This window comes from Natrix helvetica, assembly GCF_964273705.1.
Source record: "Natrix helvetica genome assembly, chromosome: 5".
Classification (NCBI taxonomy): Eukaryota; Metazoa; Chordata; class Lepidosauria; order Squamata; family Natricidae; genus Natrix; species Natrix helvetica.
Window position 1 is genome coordinate 45,164,961 of NC_138551.1, and position 27,663 is coordinate 45,192,623.

Here is a 27,663-nt window from a genome sequence, read left to right on the forward strand (position 1 = left end):
CTATAAATTATATTATCAACTATAAATTAAGTAAACTATAACTGATCTAAAACACAGTTCCACAGAATTTACTGCGAGGCATTATAGTAATTTGGGAAGAGTTGAGCATTGTCTTTTTTAGAACGATATCTGGAGAGGAAAATCTACAGATCAAAGATCTCTCTTACATTTGTGAAACCCAGTAGCAGTAAATTTGCTATAAAGAAGAGGAATGCTGTCATATAAGAAGTTAAATGGATAAAGGAGGCACCATTTGCACATTGAAAGCTTTTTTTGAAGCTCTGCTAGCATGGCGTAGATTTATAGCGTATGATTCATGGTTACAATTATTATTGTGGATTCTGGCACAAAAGTCAACTGGTATGACTATTGGGTTAATCACAAACATGTTTACTTAGAAGTAAATCCCATTTAAACTGGTGAGGCTTTGTGCCATGTGAATGGATATTGCATCGGAGTTATTAAGGATATGGTTGGTTCTGTCCTTGTTTTAAATGCTTGTCTACTAGCATTGGGGGGGGGAGTAGTGTAAGTGTTTTAAATGTATTTTAAATTGTGGGAAGATAATATTGTAAGATTTTTCTTTCTTTTGATGCTTGTGATGATATAATTGCATAAATTCAAATTCTGGAGTACCTGGAGTTTATATAGAATATTTAGAGTATAATTTTTATGAAAGCAAAGGCACCAGTATGTCTCTCTGCGTGTCTTCCTCTAATTTAAAACTGTTAAAATAGCACGAATAGCAGCTATAAGTATTTTCCCCCCAATCTAGTATTTTCCAGATGTCTTAGATACAGTTTCCTTCCCAAGAAGCAAACAAATTGAGATAGGCTGCTGTAGGTTAACATGCTTGCCTTCTTTTTTTACTTTAAAAAAAAACCATTTTTGATCTTCCTCTCTCTATCCTTTTTAAAGTGCTTGTATCTTAATATACATTTCCTCTTTTTTTTTAATGAAGAAAGAAAGATAAAGTTGATAGCATTTGTTGTGATGGGTTCCGAATTGTTTTCCTTCCTTGCGGTAACAATTTGATTTAGGGAAGAAAGTTTCTTTCCCTAGGGTAACAGTAACATAACTGCATAATTAGCACTATGTGATGGGACGCACCCATTGGAGGATGAGTGCTTCTGATATTACTTGTGACAAAACTTCTCTCTTTTTTTTTGCTCCGTCTGCACAACTGCATGGCTGGGTGATCATTTACAAATTCTTAAAGGACAAAGTACGTCTTTTCCCTCGTTATTTTCTTGGATCCTCTGAATGTGAATTATCTGGAATATCCACATGTAGAAAGGGGTGAGATACAAAGACCACTCCTGTAGGGTTAAAATAGTACAGGTACTCCTTGACTTAACAATAGTTATTTTAGTGACCATTTGAAGATACAGCAGCACTGGAAAAAGTGAACTGTGACCATTTTTCACAGTGGTCGTAACCGTTGTGGCACGGTTCCATGGTTATGTGATCAAAATTCAGACAGTTGGCAACTGACTCCTATTTATGACGGTTACCCTGGGGTCATGTGATCACCTTTTTGGGACCTTTTGACGAGCAAGGTCAATGGGGAAGCCAGGTTCACTTAACAACTGCAGCCAAAAAAAGGTCTTAAAGTGGGGCAAAACAACTGTCTTACTTAACAACATAATTTTCGGCCTCAATTGTGGTTGTAGGTCAAGGACTACCTGTAGTGCAAATATTTTAAATAATGTTTTGATAAATAAGTAATAAAAAATAAAGCAAAACTGCTTGCTTGCCTTTATAGGTATTAAGCAAAGCTCTGAAGCTTTTGTGCACTGTTATAGAGGAGCAACGGGGAAGCCAGGTGTGTCTCTTGTGCTAGTTCTAAATTGGGAAGGTTTTTCCCCCTCCCTAGCCCAGAAAAAGAAGTATCCATTTGTTCTTTCTGAATAAGAGCAACAGAGCAGAATACCTAAGCACTTTTCCCCTAACCTCCAAATGTTTTTCATTCTGATGTATGAATTGCTTCATTTGGGCCATTGGGAATTCTTTTTTGGCTAGGGTTCTGTTTTACGGCCTGCAGTCTGGGCTTGCTCCAAAATGTATGCTGGTCATTAAAATTGCAGTGAAAATTGGCATTTTATTACTGGTCTGTGTCAGGAGAATTGTTTAGTTCTGCTTCTGCTGGACAGTTCTGTTTGGCACTTTAAAAATGAAGAATTGCATTTTCTTTTCCTTCGTCAGAAAAACAGGCTGCTTTTTTGAGTTATAGTTTATTTTAAATGAAGTTGTTTTCAGCTTGCCTTGCCTTTGATGATCTGATTTTCTATATGGAGGGGATTTTCAATAAGGAAAGTTAAGCATGTGATCCTCATAAAATGGCATAATCTAGCTGTATCACATGATTCAGCTGGTTATATATTTTGGCTCATTTGATTTATATAAGGAAAAAGTCGAATGAGAAGTGGCAAGTCTTTGCAATTCTTTAACTGGACTGAGCAACCTCCCACTAAAGGCAGTTTCATTTTGACTCTATTTTGGCATCAGAGAATTAGGCAAAGCCACACTGGCATAAAGAACAATCTTATATTCCTGACTTTCTCCTGGCTTTGATCTGATGTGATCCATCTTAATAGTTATACCAACCGCTTGTCTTTTCAGATTCTAATTATAGTGAGGATATTAGAACATATACTTTCTCAGTACATGTATGCAGACATACAAAGAAGATGTGTGCGCATGCATACACATAAGTGTGTGTGTATAATATAATTTGAAGGCATTCCAGAACTCTTTCACTGGGTGTTGGCATGGGGGGGTCCAGACTCAATGATACACACTTCCAAGTCCACTTTCCTGCTATTTGTAATTCTTTTTATCACTGTAATTATTGCAAATTCTAGTAATGGATTAAGTTTCATTGTTTCCTTGGACTATCAAAGAAAAAAAAAACATGATTTCCTTTTTTGGGTCTTGGCTTATTGAAGGTTTTTGAAATATTTGGCAGCGATGTATTTAAAATACTTTTTCCCTTTTCCCTTTCAGTCCATTTGAATGTTAACAAGAAGTTATATAAACAAGGTTAAATATCCCTGGAAGATCCGGCTTGGTGTATTGGTTAAGAAACTGGGAGATGGTGAGATGAAACTGGGAGATGGTCTAGTCTTGTCTTGAGCACCAAGCCAGCTGGGTGACCTTAGGCTTCTCAGTCTGCCTCAACCCTAGGAAAGGGGCAATGGCAAGCTACTTCCAAAAAACCTTGCCAAGGAACTGGAGGGAGTAGTCTAGACAGTTGTGAGGAATCAATACCAATTCCAGTTTAGCCCTTTTCCGGTTTTTGTTTTCATCCAGCAGATCTTTATATAAGCTATTTGTTTTACAAAGAGGGGGGGGGGGAAATAATATCTCTAACTGAAATATGAAAAAAAAATGATCTGCCCAGACAAGTTCTGGATAACTTCCTAAAATGTTTGATTGTAAATTTCTGTTACCCTTTGTATTAAGAGAGCTGGCACAGGAGAGAGAGAGAAAGAGTCTGGTTGATTGCTTAATTGGGCAGCAGTGAAACTGTCTCCTGTAATCTGAAGTACTTTGGGCAGCATGGACTATAAATCCTGTCATCCCAATTCAGCAAACTAAATTGTGCCCCAACAGATTTGGAAGGGAGCAGGTTGTTGACTATCAAGGGAGAGTTTGTAGGTGTTAAAAAAACTTGCTTACTGAACACAATGATGCCTAAGATTTGTGTTTATTCAGGTTTAAATGTATATGAAAATTTCTGAATTAGTCCTAGAATTTATTTGCATTTAATAGAAGACAATGCTAGCTAAACAATTTTCCATCAAAATTTCATTAAGCAATGTAATTAATACTTTGTTGCTCAGTCTCACAGCATCCCAAATCAATAGTTCTTCTTTAATTAGTATTAATTTTCCTTAGCTAAGAACAAATACAAAATAATGCACAAAAATAATAGCTGGTTGCTCTTTTCATGATCCATTTTAGCATGGTAATTTTTGCATCAAATTCAAAATGTGATAGAGTGTAATTTAAAAAATAGCCAAGAATGATTGATTCCTGAGTTCATGTCCAGTTAATACCTCAATTCCAGCCTAGATCAGACTTAAAAACATAGTGGGTGTCTGTTCAGTTAATCATATTCATATCCTTTAATCATTATAATTCATTCAATTATTATAATCAATTATACATCCAATAATTTGCAATAAGGCACTGTTCTGAGAAGGTGAGCAATGGGTGGAGCTGTACGCTCTGATGGGGAAGGATGAGGAGACAGTATGTAAGATGATTTGATTTATATACTTACAATTATCTCACAGCACTCAGGGTTGCTTCCAGTGATAAAACCATAATTTAAAAAGCATTAACGAAACATTAAAACAAGCTCAGAACTAAAAGATTATTAATGGTAAAACTATTCAAGCAGCTTTGATAGGGTCATTCAAATATCAAAATAAACAAGCATTTAGCCACTTTCTACAGAAAGAGTGGTCTGTTTTTCCGAAGCTCTGATGCTGCTATTGAAAAAGTTTGTCATAAACATATGGTCTAGCCCAGTGATGGTGAACCTTTTTTGGCTCGCATGCCACAAGTGACTTCCGGGTTGCTCGGAGGGTCGTTTTAAGCGCTCCGAAGGCATCAGGGAAGCATCGGACGGTCCCTGAAGCCTTCGGAACGCTTAAAACGACCCTCCGAGCAACCCGGAAGTCACTTCCGGTTTGCTTGGAGGGTGGTTTTAAGCGTTCCGAAGGCTTCAGGGACGGTCCCTGAAGCCTCCGGGGGGGGGGAGGCTCTTTTCGCCCTCCCCAGGCTCTTATAAAGCCTCTGGAGCCTGGGGAAGGCGAAAAATAGCTTTTAAAAAGGTGAACTCAGCTGGCCAGCGCACGCATGCGTGCTGGCCAGCTGACAGGGCAGCGCCTCGCGTGCCCTGACAAATGGCTCCACGTGCCGCTTGTGGCACACGTGCCATAGGTTCGCCATCACGGGTCTAGCCACTTCACACAGTTAGCAGATCTCAAATTGTGATATTGTCAGTACTGAGTGAGGCACTGTTTCAGATATCCAGGTCCAAAGCCATTTGAGATAAAGATAAATACAATGATAAAGGTCAGCATATTAAATTGGGCCTGGTATACTGTTGAAAGCCAGTGTTATACCCGCAGAGCAGAAATAACATATTCCCACGTTCTGTGCCCATATCCTTCCTTGGCTGCAATATCCTGCACCAAATGTAGTCTCAACTGACTTCAACAGCAGCTGTACATCAAATGGATCAGAATAATCCAGCCAGAAGATTACCAGCAGCTTTGATAGGGTCATTCAAATATCAAAATAAACAAGCATTTAGCCACTTTCTACAGAAAGAGTGGTCTGTTTTTCCAAAGCTCTGATGCTGCTATTGCTGAGGTCAGACTATCTTCATCCAGTAATGGCAGGAGTTAACTTTACCAGTTGTACATAAGTGCTCCTGGTCATTAAGGTCATATTTACATCCATTGACAATCTGAAATCCAAGAGCACTCCCAAATCCTACGTTTTGGACTACATGACAGGAGTACGGATTGGGTAATCTTGAAGAGTCTTTTTAAAAAAAACCTTTTCTCTTTATGTTAATAGGAACTGTACTCTGTTCCAATCTTGATTCCATCACAATCATTGGGAATATTGTAGCTGTAGTCTAATTTAACCCAGCTGTAATCTGGAACCCAAGATTGGGAGCTACTCTTGTAGACCTTTTGCCTATTTTTTTGCTCTTACTTTTAGCAACCAAACTTCTCTGCCAATTATTCATGCTGTGGTAGTTCTTGAACAAAACAAGTGTGTTACACTGGGATTGTAGTTTGAACTTCTTAATTCTTGTCATAAGTAGGGATACAAGAACTGCTGAAAGGAATTGAGGGAGTAGGACATCCACAAGCATTAAGACAAATGGGCTTAATGGACAGCAAAGAAAAAGTTACTTTTTAAAATAAGTTTTAGGTTTTTTTTTTCCTTTCTCCTTGTCAAGGGACATTTCCGGACCTCACCACAAGTTATGTTGCACAATCATTTGGATTTGCAGCGAGCTCTGTGCAATAGCTAGCTCCTTCTTATTTATTCAGGACATTTCTGCAGTGTTTGAATTCCTTACATAAACATCCACAGTACAAGCTCCTCTGTGTAGGACAGCTGGTCTCTGTTATAATCTTAAGTGTCATTTCCCTTCTCCTGATTGGTAGTGCTCAGCTGTGAGGATAGAGGTTTTTTTGTGAATGGATGGAGTATTCCAAATTGGTTGTGAATGGAGGGCGGTGCCTTCTTTCAGCCTCCTCCCCCCTCCTTCAATGAATAACTAAGCTCCATTGTGCTGCTGGCAGAAAAACAACAGTTCAAACAACACCGAGATTGTTGGAAAGAAACATGCTTGTGACTGACAGCTGGAACACCTCCAATGTGAGTTTCCTGCTGTTTGCTGTTCAGCAAGGTCCTGCCTAATAGGAAGAGGGTGGGGAGAGGGGAGAGGGCAATTTTAAGGGAAAAAAATTAACACTTGAAATACCAGAAGACAGCCAATATGAATGGTGACTAGAGACATGTACTGTAATTCTTTTTTAAAAAAAAACAGGTTTTGATCACCTACAGTACAGTAATCATTGATTTGGTGGGAGACAATAGAGAGCTGGAGCCTTTCCTTGAAAATGAATTCTGGTCTTAATTTTGCCCTTGAGAAGTATTGTATGCCAAGAAGCTCTGAGATCTCCTGTTTTGTCTTCCTACATAATTAATTATTTGGATAAGTCCCACTTCTGTCACTCAGATTCATTCCTGGGAAGTGATCCACAATGCAGGAGTCAAGAGTTTCTAAATCTCTTGCAAAAAACGAGAGTACTAATTGTTAGTGATGCCCGAAAGCTGTCACATCCAGGCAATCTGCTCGTGGTGTAATTGCTGTATACTTAGTCTTAAGGGATGGGGTGGATAATACTCCACTTCTGGCCAAGTAAAGCTGTTTCGTAAAATCACTATTTAGGTAGAAAATTCTGATGCATATGCCTTTTCCTTAAATGTCTTCTTCTAGAAATTATGTTAAATATGTATTGATTGTTTTAAAAGTTAAAGGTATCAGAGCTTCATGGACTAATAGTAGGATAATGGCACATGTGTATGTCTATATGTGTACATTCACATTTTTGGGTACTTCCAAAAGTGAACCCATTTAGTCATCAAAAGAGGGCCTATTGCACATTTCTCCTCCTTTTGAATTACCTGGATCATGGACCTAGGTAATCACCTTTTCAATGGTGCCCCCATTTTATAGAATACCCTCCCCAGAAGTATGGATGGCCCTGGCCCTGCTGGTCTTTCATGAAGAAACTAAAGCAGTTTTATTTCATCCTGGCTTAAGCCCTTATATTAGGTAAATTTCGTAATTACTGGCTTTTAATTGTAACACCTTTACTGTTTGCAATGACTTTCATCTTGTTTACTTGCATTGTTTACTGTGCTCAGAGTATAATTAGTTACTATTGACTTTTAATGATATTAATTTTAATTTTACTGTTTACAATAAGAATTTTGTTTCTGTATTTGATTTTCTTTTACCCCACCCAGACTGCTAAAATAGATTAAAATAATACTAAATAAACTATATAAAATATTGGGTTGTACATATGGGTATTTTCTTGAGATACTTTGATAATATAGAAGTAATTGCATTGAACTATTCTCCCTGGCAACCTTCCCTTCCCTGTGGCCTTAAGTATAATTTACCCTTTGCTATGATTGAAGCAATGGTTAATCCTCGAAATGCCTTCTTTGGTCCTCCACATTTAACGCCAGCTTTTCAGGGTGTGTTCAGATTGGTGCACAAACAAATCCCAGTTGGACTTAAATGGCAGAGTACAGCTGATCAGCATATAAATGATGAATAGTCAGAGATGCTATGTGCATCATCTTTCCATGGGTGCTTGCCAAATGCTAACTTGTATTGAGAAGAAGCAGGCAAGACTCACATGTCCTCTGCTAATTTCTGGCATCAGTCTAACTGGGCATGTTCCTTTCCATCTTGTTTTGTATTGTAGCTATAAAAGATTGCACTTAAGAGCCTTCCTTGAAACAAAAAGGCTGTTATTCTATCTTAGAGTCAAAGTACTTATGCTGACCTGCAATACATCTCTAAATCAACCATTTCTTATCCGACATGATGGCAAATCGGATGTTTTCCAGGGGGTTTGGGTTGGATTCCTTAATAACGAAGACTGATGAGAATTGAAGTTCAAAGCGTCTGGAGAATAGCACCTTTAGGAAGTGTGATGTATTCACTGGCACCTCATGAAGAAAGCTACATAATATCAAATTCTGCAATCTATGTGGTTTCAAAAAATACCTTCCAGACATAGATTGTGGCTGTATACATGATCCAGTTTACATTTCTTCAAGCGTACAGTACACTTGCCTAAGTGGGAATGTTCTCCCCCCCCCCCCCAAAAAAAAAAACCCAGTATAAACCTTAAAAGGACTCAACCTGAAAGAAACATACTGTAAAGGTCATCTGCTTTCTATTGGTGTGCCCAAATAGATGATCTCCTGCTGCCCAATAGGAGCATCTCTGCTACGCTATAGATGATAAGTAGGGGAAAGCAAGCACCCACAGAACAATATGTTTAATATAGACATCAATACATAGTTAAAATAGCCATCGGCTAAAATAAAGAATCTAATCTATGAGAATCTAAAGAATCTAAACCTATGAGAACAAATTGTTGACAGAGGCTTTGCTACAAACAGAACGGACCTTCCCAGGTTGACTTGGCATTATTGTTGAATCCACATGCTCCTGGTTTAGTAACTATCATGATAGATTTAGCGTGGCTGCTTTTTTGTTGTGCAGTTTTAGTATAAAGAAACTATATTTATGCCACTTGCATTGGCTCTCAAACTGTCTTGTGTAATAATACAAAGATACCACTGTCCATATAGTGCTCAAAGTACTTTTCAAAAAAAAAAACTGATCCCAGGGCAACTTTTGTTGAGTTCAGAGCTGTGTATTTTTAGAACCAGTTAAGCTGGGAGTTGTCATGACTAGTATTAAAGCAAGGTGTTTCTTCCTAATGAGGTCATTTCCTACTTTGAAATTGATCTCCCAGCCTTGGCATAGATAGATTATTCTTCTTGTCAAATCTTGCTTTAAAATGGCAATGCCGTGAAAAATAATTCCCTCTCAAAGGTATGTGGGAATTATTCTTCTTGTCAAATCTTGCTTTAAAATGGCAATGCCGTGAAAAATAATTCCCTCTCAAAGGTATGTGGGAATGTCAGGATACCTTATTAGAAAGATGCAGTTGCCAGCATTTTTTTCCCTTTCAATGGCAAATGAGGATAGGCACTTTCTCAAATCAGTTAGATCTCCTGGCATTTCCACAGTGTTTTGTTACATCAGCATAAAGACAGATTCAAGGTGCATAGTTACATTGCATCCAGGGCACCCTGTGCAATGGTTATACTGCATTTAATTGAATGTTCTTCTCCCACCCTCTTATTTTCATTTATTTTTTAAAAAGTTTTAAACAGCTGTGACATTGTTTTAATTGTTTGTTGTATGCCATCCAGTCATTTTCTGTGAAATAGGCAGCCATATGATTTTTTTTTTAAAAAAATGTATGCACACATACCTACAGCGATCTCAGAAATATGTGTACCTGATAAAACATTATTTATGAGTACTGGAATTCATGGATTTAACTTCTTTTACTTTTCATTAAGTTGGGGTTAGGCTTCATATTTCAATAGCATAAATTGTTCAAAGTGTGTTTATTCAATTCTTTCTTTTCTAGTATTAATCTTTTGGTCCAATACTTAGCTACAGTCAAGCATGGTGTTATTTTCTAGTAGTACTCAGGTTGTACTTTGTGTTGGGAAGCTGGATTGGCATTAGAAGAAAAAGATGTTTGAACTCCATGGTTCTACTGAAATTTCATTCTAGATTTGCTTCTGACTATAGTATCAAAGCGTACACTATCATATTCCAAATTCCCTTGTGCTCACAATTTTGTGCTCTTGGTTTCCCTTCTTGTTAACGGACAGAACTAACTTCAGGAATGAGAAGTCAAAAATCTTTCTTATTCTGGACGATTGCCAACCCAATTCTCATTAGTGGCCTTATTTTTTCCTCTACTTCCTTCCATATTGCTGCTTCAACTAGTTTTGTTTGCTGCTACTCAGCACTTAATTTTTTTTTCTTTTCTGGGTATTAACATGAAGGAACTTTATGTCATTTATAAATTACCCATATGAACAATATATAATTATAGAAACTAAAATGTGCACTCCTGTAAGATTCAGTAACATTTTAAAGAAAATATGTACTACAAGCTGTAACTCAGGACCTATAAGTAACATGTGGTTGTCTGTATGTGATAAATGTAGATAGGAATTTAAGTTACACATCATATATCTAGTTTATGACACATGCGTTGATTTTCTTCCATTGTTTTTAATCCAGTGGTACTTCATGCGCCACCACCAGCTAAGATTAAGAGAGAACTGCACAGCCCATCTTCAGAGCTGTCCACCTGTAGTCATGAGCAGGTGCTGTGTGCTAACTATGGAGAAAAGTGCCTCTACAATTATTGGTATGTAGAATCATTTTGCAAAAGCACTGTTACATGATTGACAGTTCCTAGAAACTGAACCAGACCCATTTGAATAATCAAAGAATTTCCATCCATTGATTAAAAATATTAATCAGTTACATCAACAGTTTAATCAAGAATTGATTAAAAACACTTGAAAGAGAGTTGGAGTAGGAAAATAGGAAGAATAAAAAATAGTATTGGTTACTGCTTTGGCAAGACGGCCCCATGATAGCATTTTGTGTATGCTTGGATAATTGAAAGATAATTATTATAACTTTCTTTTAACATTTAGTTGCTTGATTTCTGGGGGGAAATGTGCAAACAGTAGACTTAGACCTTTTTGTCTTACAAAATGAAACCACTACTTTGGCAAGCTATGCCAAGACAAGCCACCTCCCAGGAGAGCTGCTCCTGAAGCCTTATAAGCTTAATTATTTACCTGGAAAGCTATTTGCAACTTGATAGTAGCAAGGCACTGGGCATAGATTTGGATTCCTGTGGCCTTCCTCTGGCCTCTTCCAATGCAGTATAATTCAAATCAGATAGCTTGAGCAATGGGAAGGTGTTTTGATGGGGGAGTACCATATTTTTCAAAGTATAAGACACATCTTTTTCCTCAAAAAAGAGGCTGAAAATCTGGGTGTGTCTTATACACCCAATACAGCATTTTTTGCCTCCCAAAGCCCCATCCCTTCACCAAAATGGCTGTTCATACCCTTATGGAGGCTTTCAGAGAGCTCCTGGGGGCTGGGGAGGGCAGAAATGAGCAAAAAACGGGCCATTTATTGCCCCCCCCCCAGCCCCCATTAGCACTCTATAAGCCTCCATAAGGCTATGCAGGCAATTTTTTTGATAAAAAACGGGCCCGTTTTTGTGAAAAAAGGGCCGGGTTTTGCTTGTTTTTGCTCCCCCCCCCCCCGACCACTCTGCAAGCCCCCCCCCCCCTTCAAGGCTATTCATGCCTTTTTGGGGGAGGAAAAGGGCCCATTTTCGGGAGGTTTGCAGAGTGCAAAATCTTTTTTTTTCTTCCTTTTGGAAAGCTCTTTAACTGATTGATGAGAATTTCATTGATCAACTGCTGTGCCAGCAGAAACACCTACCTATCTACTGTATTTCTCTCTCTTTATTTCTCTCTCCCTCTACCTACCAACCTACCTACTCTCTCTCTCCCTACCTATCTACTGTATTTCTCTCTCTCTCTTTCTATTTCTCTCTATCCCTCTACCTACCTACACACTATCTCTCTCTATTTCTCTCTCTCTTTCTCTATCCCTCTATGTACCTACCTAATTTTTTAAAAAATTGCTTCTTCAAAACCTTGGTGCGTCTTATATTCTGAAAAATACGGTAATTGTAACAACTGTATTCTGAATTGTTTACCTTGCTAACCCCATGCCCTTTTGGAATATCATCCACCCACAAATCATTGTAAGTTCTAACATAGCGCTTCTGATATTCTAAAATAGCTGCCTTCAACCTAGTGCTTTTCAAGTTATGTTAGAGTCGCAGCTGCCAAAGTAGCATTAAACACTTCTAAAAGCCATTAAGCTAGGGAGAGCTGCTATAACCCAAGAAATAATTTCAATATTTACCTGTTGTACCTAGCAGTCTTGTTCATACAGATAGCAATGGCTCTGTATGTTGCCAAAGGTTTAAACTATCTTTATTTAATTATTGCAAGTAATTGCAAGATTTTCACACAAGTGTATATGAGTGCACACTCATAGGGCTAGGTAGTGGGAATTGCACCAGGGCAACCTGCAGAATGATTGGGATCAGTCCTGTTTGCTCTCCTGATTAGAATTGGTTCTTAATTATTTGAGGTGGGGACAAAGGGGGGAGGGAAGGCACTTTGAGGGGGGGGGATTTGTTCCGTAGGAAAGAAGAGAATGCACACAATCAGAAGCTACAATTATGCCTGAGAAAATTGTGAGAAAAGTGTTTTAAAATGAGCCCTATGACTCAGCCTGTTTGTCGCTTGCTTGAAACACAAAGATTCCCTTGGGCCTGTGATCAGCCTTAACTGTTACTTCCTGACAACCATGAAATGCAAACAAGTCCCAACTGTCAAGGACTTGAAGCTGAAGCTGAGTAAATGGTTCCTGCCTGTTTTAAATTGTGCTTCTTTTCTCTTCTTTTTTCTCTGCTGTCTGAACAGTGCCTATGATAGGAAGCCCCCCGCTGGGTTCAAGCCATTAACTCCGCCCACTACCCCAGCTTCACCTGCACTTCAGAGTGGCGCCCTTCCGCCTCCACCTCTGCCCACCACACCTGTGCAGACTCCTGCACATGTCAGCCCAGCAGGCCCATTGCAGGGTGCCCCTCCTCCCACCCCTCACCCTCTTCAGGAACCAAGGCAGCAACCCTTTGCTATACCTCGACCACCTCATCAGCCTATCCAGATGCCAAAGATAATGCCTGAAAACCAGTACCCAACAGAACACAGGTAAAGGGGGTTGGGGCTTTCCCCCCCACTTGGAGGATGTTTTTTTCTTGTCCAGAGGCCTTGTGATCTGACAGACATCATATTTCGCTTGCTAATTCTATATCCCAATTCTTGAGTTGAAAACGGTGTGTGTGTGTGAGAGAGAGAGATTATCTTCCTCACATTCTCTTATCCAGTTTGTCCCACAACAATTCCATGAGGCAGGCTGGGCTGTTTGAGGGTAAACTGGTTGAAATTACCCAGGGAGATGCTAAGGTTGAATGTGAAAATGGAGCTGAGCCCCTCAAGTTCTGGTCTGTTGGTATTGCTGAAAGTGTATCATTCTTTTGATACATGTCTGCCCAAAAACCCAGATTATTGTCAGAATTTTTTTACTATAAGAATGCCCACATTTTAATCTCTATATTCTCAGGTTGTTCGAGAATGTGCCCTCTGATTCGTTTAAGTTGGGAAATATATCTAAAATGGAATCAACAATTCAAATTTCAGATCAATAGTTCATACTTTCTTTTCCTTGTCCAATAGTTAAGGAAGCCAGCTATTTCTTGGCAGCATATATAGACTGATGTTGTTAAAAAGTTAAGTGGCTGACATTCTGAATGGATCATTTTAATCAATGGCCCTTGGCCTTTTTCTTCACTATACACATTGTATTACATGTAATTTATTACATGTATTACTTGATTTTATTTAGAACCACTAGAGGAAAACATAATCTTGACCTTATAAAATATTTACTGGTCAATATTTGAATCTTCCTCTTTGAAATATGCAACATGTTTTTATAGCCTGCTCTTCTGTGAAACTTTCAAGAGACTTCAACATTTCAGAATGTTAATCAAACAGACTGAAATAATTTCAAATGTTATGTCTTGTTTGTCAGAAGACATATTAATACTAACGACCGGAGTGACATTTACCATTGTTGGATTTTTCATGAAATTTACCCTATTTTTTTTCCACTGGGTCTGCTTAACAACTTCCGTGTTTCAGATCTGGATATTCTTACCCAAATAGGAGGTTGTGTTTTCAAAATACTCTAGGCTAACATGTGATTGAAAGACAAGACATGTTAAAGCTTAACAAGATGGGATTACTTCCCCAAAAAAGTATGTTCATATTTATGACAAATCTCCATCCAAGTTCCTTAAATAAATTTGGTTCCTCTCTATTGCCAGAACCTCAGGTTGCTTTTAAGACTGCCAGTCATATCTCCCAGTCCCTAAGTTCCCAGTGACCTTAAAGCTATTCGGCTTGATTCCATCTGGAAGTTCCTCTTCCTGGAGAAAGCATACCAGTGCAGTTCTAGAGTTACATTTGAGAAGGTTAGAAGGACACAGATCGGAAGTAGCATAATCTGGGCCTGTCAGCTGCAGTAGGTCATATTTCAAAGCTAAATTAAGGTCATGTGCCTCTGGAAGCTTGGGAAACAAATTGATTGATCATAATCACTTTTCAAGGTGCAAGGTTGTAAACGGATGTGCCTAATTTACTACTGTAGCCTCCGAGAGTTCAAAACCAAGAATATTGGGATTTTGGTTGCATATTTGTTTAGTCTCCACTAAAGTTCACCCAGATTCCTCAAAACCAAGATAGCAGTTGCGGAACTTAATTTTTGCAAAAACATAAGTTCTAACATTACTTTTTTTTAAAAAAATGCCAGTGTTTTGCTTTGTGAAGCATCTGGTTATATTTGCAAACAATAAAAATAATTTTTGGTGCATGTGGATGCAACCTCTGTGTATTCCATACAGTCCACAAGCATTTTGGATCATGCATAATTTTTTCAACAAGTGATGGCTAAAACATTTAATCCTTAGTTGTTTTGAGGCAGAATAGCAGCTATATATAATTTGGAATTATATAGATACATGCTTGCTTTGTTGAAATGAAATGCATATAGTCAAACTTATCATTTCCTATTCCTTTGGCAAAAACAAACTACTTGTTACTTTTAGTGAATACATGTTTGTCCAGATGAAGGTCATATTTGCTACAGATAAGTTAGTTCATTCCTCTTGATTCTGCTCCTTTAGACTGTCTGACAATTTAGTTCTCTCTCCTGGTACTACTACCTTGATCCAATTCAGCTGCTTTTCATTAAACATTAGACATCCAGATTTTGTTTTGAAACAATATAGAAGCAAATAAAGTAAAGAAATAAGTATTAAACATTGAAAATCTAACAATATTCCGTATCATATTATATAGTTTCACTTTGAGATAAGGGGGTGATTTCTTGGCAAGTTTTATCCATCTTTGCCCTAATTACTGAAAAATATAGTTCCTGTCCCTATTGGGTCCTTTTCCTTTCATATAGGGTTTCTTACAACAGGCTTTTTCTGTACTAGTGTACAGCTTTCATTGTAAATACCCTATATTTTATTGTGCTAATAGCAATAGCACTTAGACTTATGTACTGCTTCACAGTGCTTTACAGCCCTCTCTAAGCGGTTTATAAAGTCAGCATATTGCCCCCAATAATTTGGGCCCTCCTTTTACCCACCATGGAAGGCTGAGTAAACCTTGAGCCTGGTGAGATTCAAACTGCCAAATTGCAGGCAACCGAAATAGCCTGCAGTACTGCATTCTAACCATTGCGCCACCACTGCTCTTTATGCATTAAAAGTATATATAGTTTTTTTATGGTTTGTGTTGTTTTTAAAACAGACAAATGTTAGATCAAATTTACAGCTGAGAAAGACAGCATAAAAAGATAAGGTTGTCTGCAAAATGGTTCATTTAGCAGCTTTGATGAAGGCAAAGTTATATGTCCTCCATTTGGTCATGTTACCATTATATCTAGTACTTTTACTTTCAATGACAACAAGCTGCTGTTGCTACATTGCACCCGGCTCTTATTACTAAAAGTGGACTATGAAGGACCTCTGCTGAAATTGCGTTATGCACTCATGTTTACCAGGATTTTGATGCTGCCCATCTCACTATCAAACTCCTCTTTAGATAACTTAAATCAGAAGCAAGTCTCTAGAAGGTCTAGATTCTGATAAGAGTAAATGACAATTCTCTCTCTTTCTCTTGTTCATTCTCATCAAGGTTTCAAAGACAGATGTCTGAACCTTGCCACGCATATCCTCAGCCCGGGCTTTCTGGAGACAACCGCCCTGTTTACCACCGGCAGATGTCAGAGCCTCTTGTCCCTCCTACTGCCCATCCTCCTCAGGGATTCAAGCAAGAGTATCATGACCCACTCTATGATCATGGGGTACCAGGTATTCCAGGCCCCCCAGCTCATGGATTCCAGTCTCCAATGGGAATCAAGCAAGAGCCCAGAGACTACTGCATTGATTCAGGTGAGGATTAAAATGGAATTCCTCCAAGCTGCATGAAGATTGAGACTTGTTCTTCATCCTTAGTCTGTAGCACGCAAAGCAGTCTTTGTACCACTGGTGTTGAGCAGCTGGCTAATGGAGTATGAAATAAACCATGTTGCACCATTAATGCAAGGATTGCCAACTTTTCTTCCTCTGGGGCACCCACCACCATTTTCTACCAGCATTTGTATATCTTAAAACTATTGCCATCTCCCCCCACCCCTTCCATCATTAGTAAACATTCTACCAAGATACACACATTCATATAGTTTACAGGCATGTCAAATGTTTTTTTCCTGTACACAAACATAGCATAAAATTTATATTACTTTTCAAGGTGTTGCTATCTTGACAATCAAAACTAATCTCTAAAATGCTCCTTTCAGCATTCTCCCATTTTAGATTCATCCCAAATCATTTTGTCGCTTTTATTCCCCGTTACATTCATTCTGCTGAGGGTTCATTGTTTAGCCCTTTTCAATCACCTATATTTTTTTTTATTTAATCAAAATCATTTTGTTGTGTTTTGTGTTCTTTTCATCTTAATCATTCCATGGTCTCTCTGATAACATCTTACATATTTCTCTACATACACATCGTATTTTATCTTTCATTTTATATTTCACTAAACAATCATTTTCATACTTTCCATAACTATAGCTGTATACATTTCTGTGGCATTTTGTAAACTTTTCTCATTTTGTTCAAAATAGCTTCTACATGCTTTTGCCTTACCTTGCATTTATTCTGTTAAATTACTCTAGCTTTGAATAAATTTCATTCAGCATTACCTTCTTTTCCTGCAGTTGTTCTTGATTTTATTCTTCTGTCTTTTCACTTTCTTTTCCATTTTCTTCAAAGTTCACCTACAAAAAAATAATTGTCCATCCTTTATTCATCATCTTGATACTTTTTACTAATTATTTCCATCTTTTACCATATTCATTTCCTTTATATACACTCTTTTGCAGCCAAACCCAATAATACATAAAAGGAATTCTAATATAGAGATTATATTGCAAGGCAATATTGTTGCCTGCATTTCACAAAATGGAAGGTACATGCCAGAACTCCTCAAAGTAAGTATAGTGGCTGCTGCTTCTCCCATTCTTGCAAAACAGGGATATCGATAGTTCTCCTTTAATGACTGACTCACTGAGCAACCATTCATAGTTACAATGGTAATGAAAAAGTATCTTTGCAACTAGTTCTTGCATTTATAACCTTTCCACATCTGTAAAGCAAAGGAAATCTGAAGTACAATTATAAGCATAGTCTCAGTTTCACTTAGTAACCACTTGGTTTAACAACTGAATTGATAGTTCCAATGATTATAGATTCAAATTTATAAATAATAGAGAACTATTAAAAAAAACAGTTGTTATCCTAATATACTTGTTCTAGCCAGTGTACCTGCTTCTCCTCCATCTACTAAATTGCTTTTTCCCCCCTACTGTTTCTGTCCATCTGTTTGGTGGAAAAATAAAAGCTGGTTTTTGTAGCAGCATTTAACCTAGTTAAAACATAAGACTATATTTTTTTATCTTGTGAAAAGAGGAATTCAACAGATGTACAAGGATTTAAATTTACTCTGAAAAGCCATTACCGAGAGGGAAAAGCAGACAGGCAATTCTGCACATTTGTGTGCAAAAGCTCTTCCATTTTCTGTTTGCCATAAAGTATCTCTGAACTTGTAATCGACATTGGATTGCTCCTAAACACTCACCTTGGATCAAGGGGATGGGAAGGAATTCTGGTTAGGTGTTAGTTGCAGCTGTTCCTGATGCAAAGCTGACTACATTGCTACAAATCTCCTTAGGTCTAAAAATACCGGGACCTCTTAGAAGCTAAGTGGAACAGATGGCAGAAGATCTAAAGTTAAAGGATTTTTTCTTCCTCTTTCCCTGCTTCTCATGTGTTGTCAGGTGGAATGCAAAACATGAAGCCTATCTTTTAAATGTGTATTTTGAATACCATTTGCCAATCTATTCTTCAGGTTCATAAATATTTCTTCCAGGGACTGTTGAAAAGGGATGCAGGAGGCTTTGCCCTTTGGGGAAAGACAGCTGCAGTAGGGAGGCAGATTGCATTACTACTTCCAGGAATAATATGACACACACCTGATTTTCAAGGGACTATATTATTTATTGTTCACAGATCCAAGGTATTCCCTGTTTAGATATTGACTCATCGTAATTTACTGCAATGTCCCAGTAGGTATATAAACAAAGCACCAAGGGAGGAAGGTCAAATACTTCTCACCAGAGGCCTAAACTTTTGTGCTTAGAGAAGGTGGACATATTATGGGAAAGAACGAAGTCCATTTTTAATGCATGCCTCACATGCATAAAATGAACCTCTAATTAAAAGGATCGGATAGAAGGCAATGGGAAAGATCTCACCTTGACAAGCCAATACTGATTAAAATAGTATTACAATAGATAAAATCAATGGTTGGATTATGCGTAAAAACAGATTCACATGTTTAAACCTTCATTTGTTTTTCTTGTTCATGCATGGAAAGTTGAAAACTGTGTTTGAAACATGATTTCACTATTAAATATTTATGTCTCTGGCCTGAATATTTTCTACATATTTTGCTTATCTGAAGAGTTTGCGGGCATCCTAGCAATGTTAATAAGTGAAAGTTGAGATTATGGGGATTTTATTAGCATTTGTTTTGAGAAAATATGAGTCATTAATTATAGGAATTGCTTCCAAACATGTATTTGTGCCATAGTGCCACTCAGATATCCTCTGTGTTAGCCATGTGATATAATAAACCATTTAGCCTGGTTAGATTCTCAATAATTTGAATCTTAGTGTACTTCTACAGCTGATTAGTAATATTGGGGGGTGGGGTTGGAGGTACTATGGTAAGAGAAAGATCTTTTCAGAACATGCTTAAATTCAACACATATCTAATGCTGTAAAGTATTCATCTCAATGATGTCTGAGGGAAGGTTCACCAGAATCTAACATGTACTCATTTGGACACTTAAGTTGCCTGATGTAATTTGCAAAGCCAGGCTATCCTGCTGTCTCATTCCATTTCTTTTGGTTGGAAGTTGGTTGATTCTCGTATCGTTCAGAAGTGTTACTGTGCAGTCCTATTCATTTTTATTTGAAATGCACCCTATAACTTTCTAGTGGTCTTTCCTTCAAATAAATATGCGCATGAACATTATCACGGGAACCCGATATCGTTTTCTTGGTTGAAGGCTATATTCAGAAAAATGCTTAGGAATCAGGCAATGAAGTTTAATATTATTTATCTAACTGGAGTAGAAATGCTTAGATTTACCATTTGTATACATGCAACCTTCTCTGCCCACTACTTCACTTGAACAAAAATTGAAGTGTGTATAGTTTAGTCTGGAATTTACTCAGGCTTCTCTTTTTTTCTTTCTTTCTTTATTCTTTTAGAAGTGCCTAACTGCCAATCGGCGTATGCTACAGGAGGGGGATACTTTCCCAACAACCATGATGGTAAGCAGTCACATGAATACACTCATAAAGCACAATTCAGAGTAATATAGGATAAGGAAAGCAACATAATTATATAGATATTAAGAGAACGGGGAATGTTGCTCACCTCTAGTTATGTATTGTTACTGGTGGACAAATGTGATTAATCTTTTAAGGCTTACTCTGAGTAGGGATGTTACATGATTTGCTTTCAGTGAAAAAAAACTGTCCCTAGTCTTAGGGGGATAGAAGCATTGTTCAAATTAATAAATAAACTATATTTATGTGTCATTGTCATTAGAATTCATTTCTGGTGATTTATACATTATTAAAAACAGCACACAATTATTTGAATGCATAAAATTCTAGTTTAGATGGGGGAGGGAGAGATGCCGTGTAAAAGAAGCAACTGCAGTTACAAAAATTAAGAAAGACATTTTCTTTCTGCAGGAGACCACATAATAGGGTCTCTTATGTTGGCTTTATTTTTTTTAAAATGAAGGAAAGGTGGGGTGGAAAATTTAGAACTAAAGAGAGAAAGAGAACCGATGGGCGTGGGGAGAAAAAGAGTGTTGTCTAACTACTCATAATTGGGCCAGCAACACAGGAAATAAGTAGGAGAAGTCATTCCACAGAAATCTGCAAATAGCTCTGGAGTGATTCAGTTTTAGCAATTTAGATATTTGGCAAGTTTAGTGCAATCTGAGCACTTCAAAGGTTACTTCTTTTTAGAACAGCTTAATTGAAATCACAGATTTGGGTCAGGTTCATTCAATTAGTAGGAACAGATTTGGGGGAATGTTAAGCCATAAATGTTTTATAACACTAGTAGGCTCTGCCGAATTGAATTGTACTGTTTGTTCCTCCCAGTCTAAGTAGCAGACTGGGGACTGGCAGAGTCTATGTAGATGATGCACTCTATTTGAAGTACTTGAGTCTCAAGGTTCCTGTAAGCTTACTTGATTTGGAAGTACTTTGGCTTTTCTACACTTCAATTTTGTCACCAACATGCAAATCCAGCCACGTACATGCCAACTCTCTGGACAGACTTTTAGAGATGCAAAAATAGCAGTTGGCATATTTGCAAATAAATTCAAGGCCTTACCTTTTTAGTTTTAGTGAACAGCTGAATATTATTGCTGCCAACAAGCAAAGTGACGCCATGTATCAAAGTATCCTTAATGGAAGTGATTGTGTGTGAGAGAGAGAAGGGGGGGGGGGGGAGGGAGAGAGATTGCAAAGCAGCACTTGTTGAATCTGTCTTCTCTTTTCCCAGGGTTCTCCTATGAGAAAGATGCCCAATTGTACTTTGATGACACCTGTGTTGTACCAGAAAGAATGGAAGGTAAAGGCACTATGTGTGGTGGACATCTATAGCTGCCGTTGAAAATCAGAATTGATATTATTAATTCAAATTTGTTATAGCTGCCCAAATCCAATGAATTCTATTAGCTAGAACGCATCTCATTTGTTTTAAAGGAGCTCTTAGAATGTCAAATCTACAGATCATGGGTGCATTTGCTGAAAGGCAGGATCCCTTGGTGTTAAAGCTTTCTCTGTTATTTTGATGATGCACTACACAGAAAAAGTGCTGCTAACCAGCTGCATAAAAATTGCCATCTTCAGCTACTAACGGATATCTCCTCAACATAGTATATGCAAAAAAAAAAAAGGCATTGCCAGTCAGCTTTGCAGCCATACACTTCGCTTTCTGTAGAAACATTTAAATTGTTTTAACTACCTGAATCTTTAGGAGCTAATAGTGGAGATGTTAGAATGTTAATTCTAATTGATGTGTGTTGTTGCAAACAGGAAAAGTGAAACAAGAACCCACTGTATATCGGGAAGGGCCTCCTTATCAGAGAAGAGGGTCTCTCCAATTGTGGCAGTTTCTTGTCACGCTCCTGGACGACCCAGCCAATGCTCATTTCATTGCTTGGACTGGAAGGGGCATGGAATTCAAGCTGATTGAGCCAGAAGAGGTAAAAACAAACAAACAAACAATGTCTACATCAACCATTATGGTTGTATCCATCATAAGTCAAATATCAGAGGTTGGCCAAGTTGAATCTCTGCCAAGGACCTTGCAAGGCTTTTTGCCAATTCTGTTATATTCCCAACATTTCAGGGGAAACCTCCTATATTTGATTGAAGCATAAAAAGTAACTAGATATGGCGATAGTTTCTACATATTTTATCCTTTGCAGAATTTATTATTTCTTTTGCACACTGTTTCCATTGACAATAATAAAAAATAATGTAGACGAAACAGTGGCAGGGAGCCTAGCGTTAAGTTATCCCTCATGGGTTGTCCCACAGTGAGATAGTCACACCAGGATGGCCACAGCGAAATGGCTCTGGCGAGTTTGCCATGATAAATTGTCCCAGACCCTCTTGCTCAAATGGTAGTCAGCACTTTTGAAAGAACAGTAAATTTGCATAGTTCCTTTTCTAATCACTTTTGGAAATCACTTGTTAACTGCCTTTCAGAGATTAGGAGCCTTTGAATTGACAAATTTTACAGCCCTGGATGAGTTTCCCTCAATCCTTCATGATGGAGGTTTTAATTACAGGTTTAAAGACTTAATTTAAAAAATAATAAATAGCAAAATTTGATTAAAAGTTGGATTTTAAAAAGTTGCAAATAAGGTCCAGGTAAATTTGAATTAAGATTTTGATTTGAACTCTTTTTTTTAAAAAACATGCTAGGTTGAGATTTTGAAGGTTGGACACTAGAGGAAGGAACTAAAGGTTACAATTAAAGCAGAAGAACACTTAAACTTGACTTTCACAGAATGGAATAAAATATTTTAACACTGGACATATTGGAGGCTATTTTTTGAACAATGAACCTAGAAGTTAATTTTAACAGTGTCTGCCTCTATAGCTATAAAGTTGGTTTATTTGATCAAGATTAAAAATTAATACATTCTGATCTCTGGTAGCCCTTCATGGACATTTCCTTATAACAGGACTGAAATGATGAGACTTTAAGGATTTGTTTATAGATGAGAGATAGGATATGGGAAGAGATCATTTGTTGTATTATAGAAGAAGGTGAGAAGTTATTACAATTGTTTATACTGGTTGTGATGAAGGGAAAATTCTATTCTTTAGTATTTTCTATTTTTTTTCTGTTCTGCGCCTTCTATTTTTATTTTTTTTTGTTTGTATTTTTATTGTTGTAATTATAATTTTTAATAAAATTACTGTTAAAATGGATAGTATCAAAATTGTCAGTCTGGTCCTGGAACATGATCATGTCAGAATTGCTACAGGGGTGCTTGGATGTGTGTGGCATTTGCAGTGCAAAAAGCTTTTATCTAAACATGCAAAATTTAGCAAGCATACTTTATAGCTGGAAACTTTAGAGTTTAACTTAAACCTCTAAGCTTAAAAAAAGCTGATGTATGCTACTCTTGTTTCCACCTTTCCTTTGATACCTCATTTATTGACTATAGTTGCCCCTTCTGGATATGAATAGCAAAGTTTGGGATGGGGGCGGAGAAAGATATGTGAAATACAAACCAGCTCCCATTTCTAATGTCCCTTTCCTTGTGGCTTTAATTGAAATGTTTCAATAGCTAAGGAAGTGTATTGTGGGAGATACATGAATTGCTATGTACAGTAACTGCAATAATACAGGATATTCAGTGAATAAATTCTGCTTTCTCTGACAATAATATATGTATTTAATTCACTCTTGAATTTTCTTTCATCATTTTATCTTTACTCTGATGGAGAAAGATAATCTCACCAGCATATCACATGAACATAATTATCTGTAGAGCTGTTAAGGTCACTGGGAACACTCTATTTATTTGGTTGAGATTGCTGTTCTAGGCTTTTGCAATGCCTCAGGTGAATGTAGGCTGCCTTAGTGCACTTAGTGCTTGGAAATCCTATTAATCTTTTCTGAGTGCTGACTGATTGTCCGTTCCATAAATCCCCTGGGAAACAGCAGGTTGGTTGGCAACCAGATTATGTCATCAGATCCCGCTCCCAAAGAGCTGAAATGAGTAATCCCCTTTATATTACTGCTGCACAGTTGTATTAGAATTTAATTGGTGTTGTTGCATCCCATTAGCTTCTATATTCTTCTGTTATGTTTCCTGATCATATCTGACTAGGTGTGGTTTTAGATCAATAAAGAAGCCATGCTAGTGGCTTTTTTTGGTCAATACTCGATGACTTGGCCAAAGATATTGGGGTAGTTCTCAAGTGACTTTTCAGAAGCCACAAGCAAGTTTCAAAGGAGCAGATGTAGTATTTTACATCTCTGAAATAAGCTGAGTTTACTTTAACAATAACTACAGGTCTTTACCACTTTGTGCTTAGTTATAAAGTGCACCATTTAGCAATACTATTCTTGTACGAAAAAATAGTTGGTAAAGGAAAATATTTTGGTTGTTCTCGTTTTCAGCCAATACAAAAACTAGAAGATTTTGTGGGATAATGTGAAAAGTTGTCTTGCTCTCCTCTTGCCTCCACCTCTGTATGTTTTTTGTTTTTTTTTTTTGCTTTTTTGGATCTCTGGTACCAAGTTTTAAAATAGAAAAAAATAGGACTGCCAATAATACTAACATATTCCAAATTGTTTTGAAAGAAGACACCAGCTCTTAGAAAATATCTGACAGCCCCAATCTCCCAATCATGGACTGACAGAGTCACACAGGATTTGGGATTTTATAGGCACTTCACTCAAATCAGGAATATTCATTTCTCACAGTACTGAATCAGGGGGCTACATCCAACCTGCCATAGTTGCCCATATATAATTTTCAAGTTACATCCAAGTTATACCCTTAATTTTCCCACCCCACTGTAAACATGTATTTCCCAATGTGACTATGGGGAGAAAGAAGGTTTAGCTTTCATATCATTCAATATTGATTCCCTTTTTAGAGATATCTACCTTTATATATTTTGGGTGAGGTCTGCTGAACCACAGACTACAGGTCTTAGTTCAGCAGAATTTTCAAGATACAATCTGTTCATTTCAGATTCTAAAAAAAATACATTTTTCACTTGACACCCATCCCTATGGTTAACCCTTTTCAGTGATATTCCTAGAACTGGCAAACTCTGAACAGATTCCATAATTGCATTTTTTAATCTTTTTAGGTAGCTCGTCGATGGGGAATTCAGAAAAATCGACCAGCTATGAACTATGACAAGCTCAGTCGTTCTCTTCGTTATTACTATGAAAAAGGCATCATGCAAAAGGTAAGGACGTCTTTTATCCACACTGTCAGAACAGTGTGGTTACATGGAAATAGCTTTTGACACCCAGATGGATCACACCTTCTTTCCATCTTCTCGCTCTTCTGGTGGCTGCCCCAGCTTCGTAGTGACTTGCAATGGCCGCTTTCCCAGCTGTCGGTTTAGGGAGTTTTCTCCAGATCCATCAGGGAGTTTGTGGGCTCCCTGAGATCAGCAGAGTGTTCCCCTTGTTTATCACCTCTATGGGGCGATTTAGGCCCAGTTAGGACCACCTGACAGCTGAGATATCGATCCCACAGAGCTTCCCATAGGATGCGTCATCTCGCCACAACGTCATCCACACCCTTCCCTGGCATTCTTCATCTGTATTCTAATAGGATCTTCTCTTTCTTTCCAGGTGGCCGGAGAGCGGTATGTCTATAAGTTTGTTTGTGATCCTGATGCCCTTTTTTCTATGGCTTTCCCTGACAATCAACGCCCATTTTTAAAAGCTGAACCAGACTGCCATGTGAATGAAGATGACACCTTACCTCTGACACATTTTGAAGATAATTCCGCATACCTCCTTGACCTGGACCGATGCAGCAGCCTCCCATATGCCGAGGCCTTTGCTTACTGACTTGCTCAGCAACTGACATTGGAGGCTTCAGCTCCAACAAACAAGGGCAAATTACTTTTCTAAAGAATTTCTGTTCATAAAACTGCTCCTTGCAGATTATCAGAAGAAGATAAATTACTTTTGAGGCCCTCTATCCTTCAACGTGGCTAGGGAATAGGATATCCAATTCTTGATTCCGTGGCTGCAGTCATGAAAAGTATTAGGCAGGTGGCACTGGGGGAGCAAGGGAAAGGTCATGACTTCTGGATCCTCTTGCTAGGGGCATGTATGATGTACATGTTTGCAGGACTCCAGGTGACTATGTGTGGTTAGCAAATTGTCAAGAAAAATGCTATGTAACAATCTTTTTTTTTTACTCCTCCTTGTATAAGGGAAAGGGCTCTAATTTGCAGAGGAAATGAGCCAATGCTGCAAAAGCCTTTTCGGAAGAGGTGGTGGCTTAGTGTGGAACGGCTGACTTGTCCGAGCTAACTCGGCCACTTCCCCCTAGATTCTCAGTGCAAAAGTCTTCAATCTGAGAAAGCCTTTTCTTCTGGTTGTCTTTCTCCTTTCGTTTTGTGGTTATTACTGAACTCAGAAAGGCAGTCCAAAGGACAGCACTTAAAATATGCAGACCTGTTGAATCTAGCAGGCCACCTTCTCTGTTGAAAGGCTGCATGTGAATGGCTTGCTTTTAAAGGAAAGGGGGCTTGGCCACAAACCTGCCAAGTTTAAGAGGCAACTTTCAAACCCAAAGGTTTGATGGTTGGGCTTTTTTTCCTCCCTAATCGAAGGCAGTTTCTTGCTTCTGGCAGCATTTATACTAAAGGTGCTGCAGCTCGGGAGGAAGTAGTTGAAATGCATGCCCTACCCTACGCAGCTTTGTTGTCTGCCTCTGCACTAGATGCTGCCCCAAACCGTTTACACAGCTTGCTCTGCATTCGAAATGTGTTCCTTCTAAACAGCAAATGAGAATTGCTTGGCTTTTTGTCTGCTAGAGAACAGCATGCCTGCCTGCCGTACAAGGCAACTCTAGTCACTGAACTTTCCCAAAATAGCAATTTTGATCCTTGGTAGCATTCACCTCGCTACTGCTGGCTGGCTACTGCTGAACTATATTTTTTCCCAATTGTTGCTGAACTTGCAAGTAAGAGAGATGAAGCATGTGTACACAGATGTATTTTTCACTTAAGTTGTGTTACGCTTTCAGATATTCGTTGCCTAATGGCGATTTAAAGAAATAAAACTTTTTTGTAAAAATTTAGAGAACGGGGAGAAAGTCAAGTTATTCAGTGTATGTGTGTACAGTATACATACATACATGTATGTATATATTTATAAAACTTCTCTGGATCCTTCAGAAATTCCCCCTCTGCTCTTTCCTGTGAGCCTTGCTGGCATGTACCAGTAATGTGCTTGGCCTAATATGCATCTCAGCTCCATGTTTCATTGTAAATGCTGTATAGGATTCCTTTTTCTGCTTTGATAACTTGGGGGATTTTTGATTAACTTCCTTTTTTAAAAAAAAACTTTATAAACGACTCAGCAACTCTCCCCAGAATGTATCAGGTGGCTTGTCACAAAGCACAGGGTGGCAGCAGCAAACTGCTGCCATCCCCATTCGGCCCCAGGGCTGAACCAAACCAGTGGGATTAACTCTGTTATTTTTGTTTGTCAATTTCTTTAATTTGGTTTGGGAGTACATAGTACAAAAAGAGTTAATCTGAGGATTGATGTGAAATGTTTATTGCCTGAGCAGGGCTTATATATCTCCTGCAAAGCTGCATTATGTTCTGTACTGTGTACAATAAAGGACTTTTCCTTTCTGTTCAGGCATTGCTAGCATTGTTTCTTGTTTTTTTGTGTGTGTTCCAAGCACTGTTGTGTAAAGATGGGCTGATCATCTCCTTCAGCCCCCCTCCGCCGCCAAAGTCTTGCTGTCTTTGTGATTGGGCTTCTTGACCACTTTGATTTGCCCTGCTGTCTGTCAAGTCAGCA

General features: G+C 38.1%; 1 protein-coding gene across 1 annotated transcript in view; it reads left to right on the forward strand.

The window, feature by feature from the left end:
* ETV5 (ETS variant transcription factor 5) overlaps positions 1-27,501 on the forward strand; it is a 32,223-nt gene extending 4,722 nt beyond the window's left edge. Inside the window, exons 6-13 of the mRNA XM_081953987.1 lie at positions 10,463-10,592; positions 12,754-13,041; positions 16,099-16,355; positions 19,803-19,865; positions 21,121-21,189; positions 21,657-21,826; positions 24,969-25,070; positions 25,465-27,501. Coding sequence (XP_081810113.1) covers positions 10,463-10,592; positions 12,754-13,041; positions 16,099-16,355; positions 19,803-19,865; positions 21,121-21,189; positions 21,657-21,826; positions 24,969-25,070; positions 25,465-25,686 — 1,301 coding nt within the window. The 3' untranslated portion in view covers positions 25,687-27,501. The remainder of the gene's footprint in view (positions 1-10,462; positions 10,593-12,753; positions 13,042-16,098; positions 16,356-19,802; positions 19,866-21,120; positions 21,190-21,656; positions 21,827-24,968; positions 25,071-25,464) is intronic.
* The last annotated feature ends 162 nt before the right edge of the window (positions 27,502-27,663 follow it).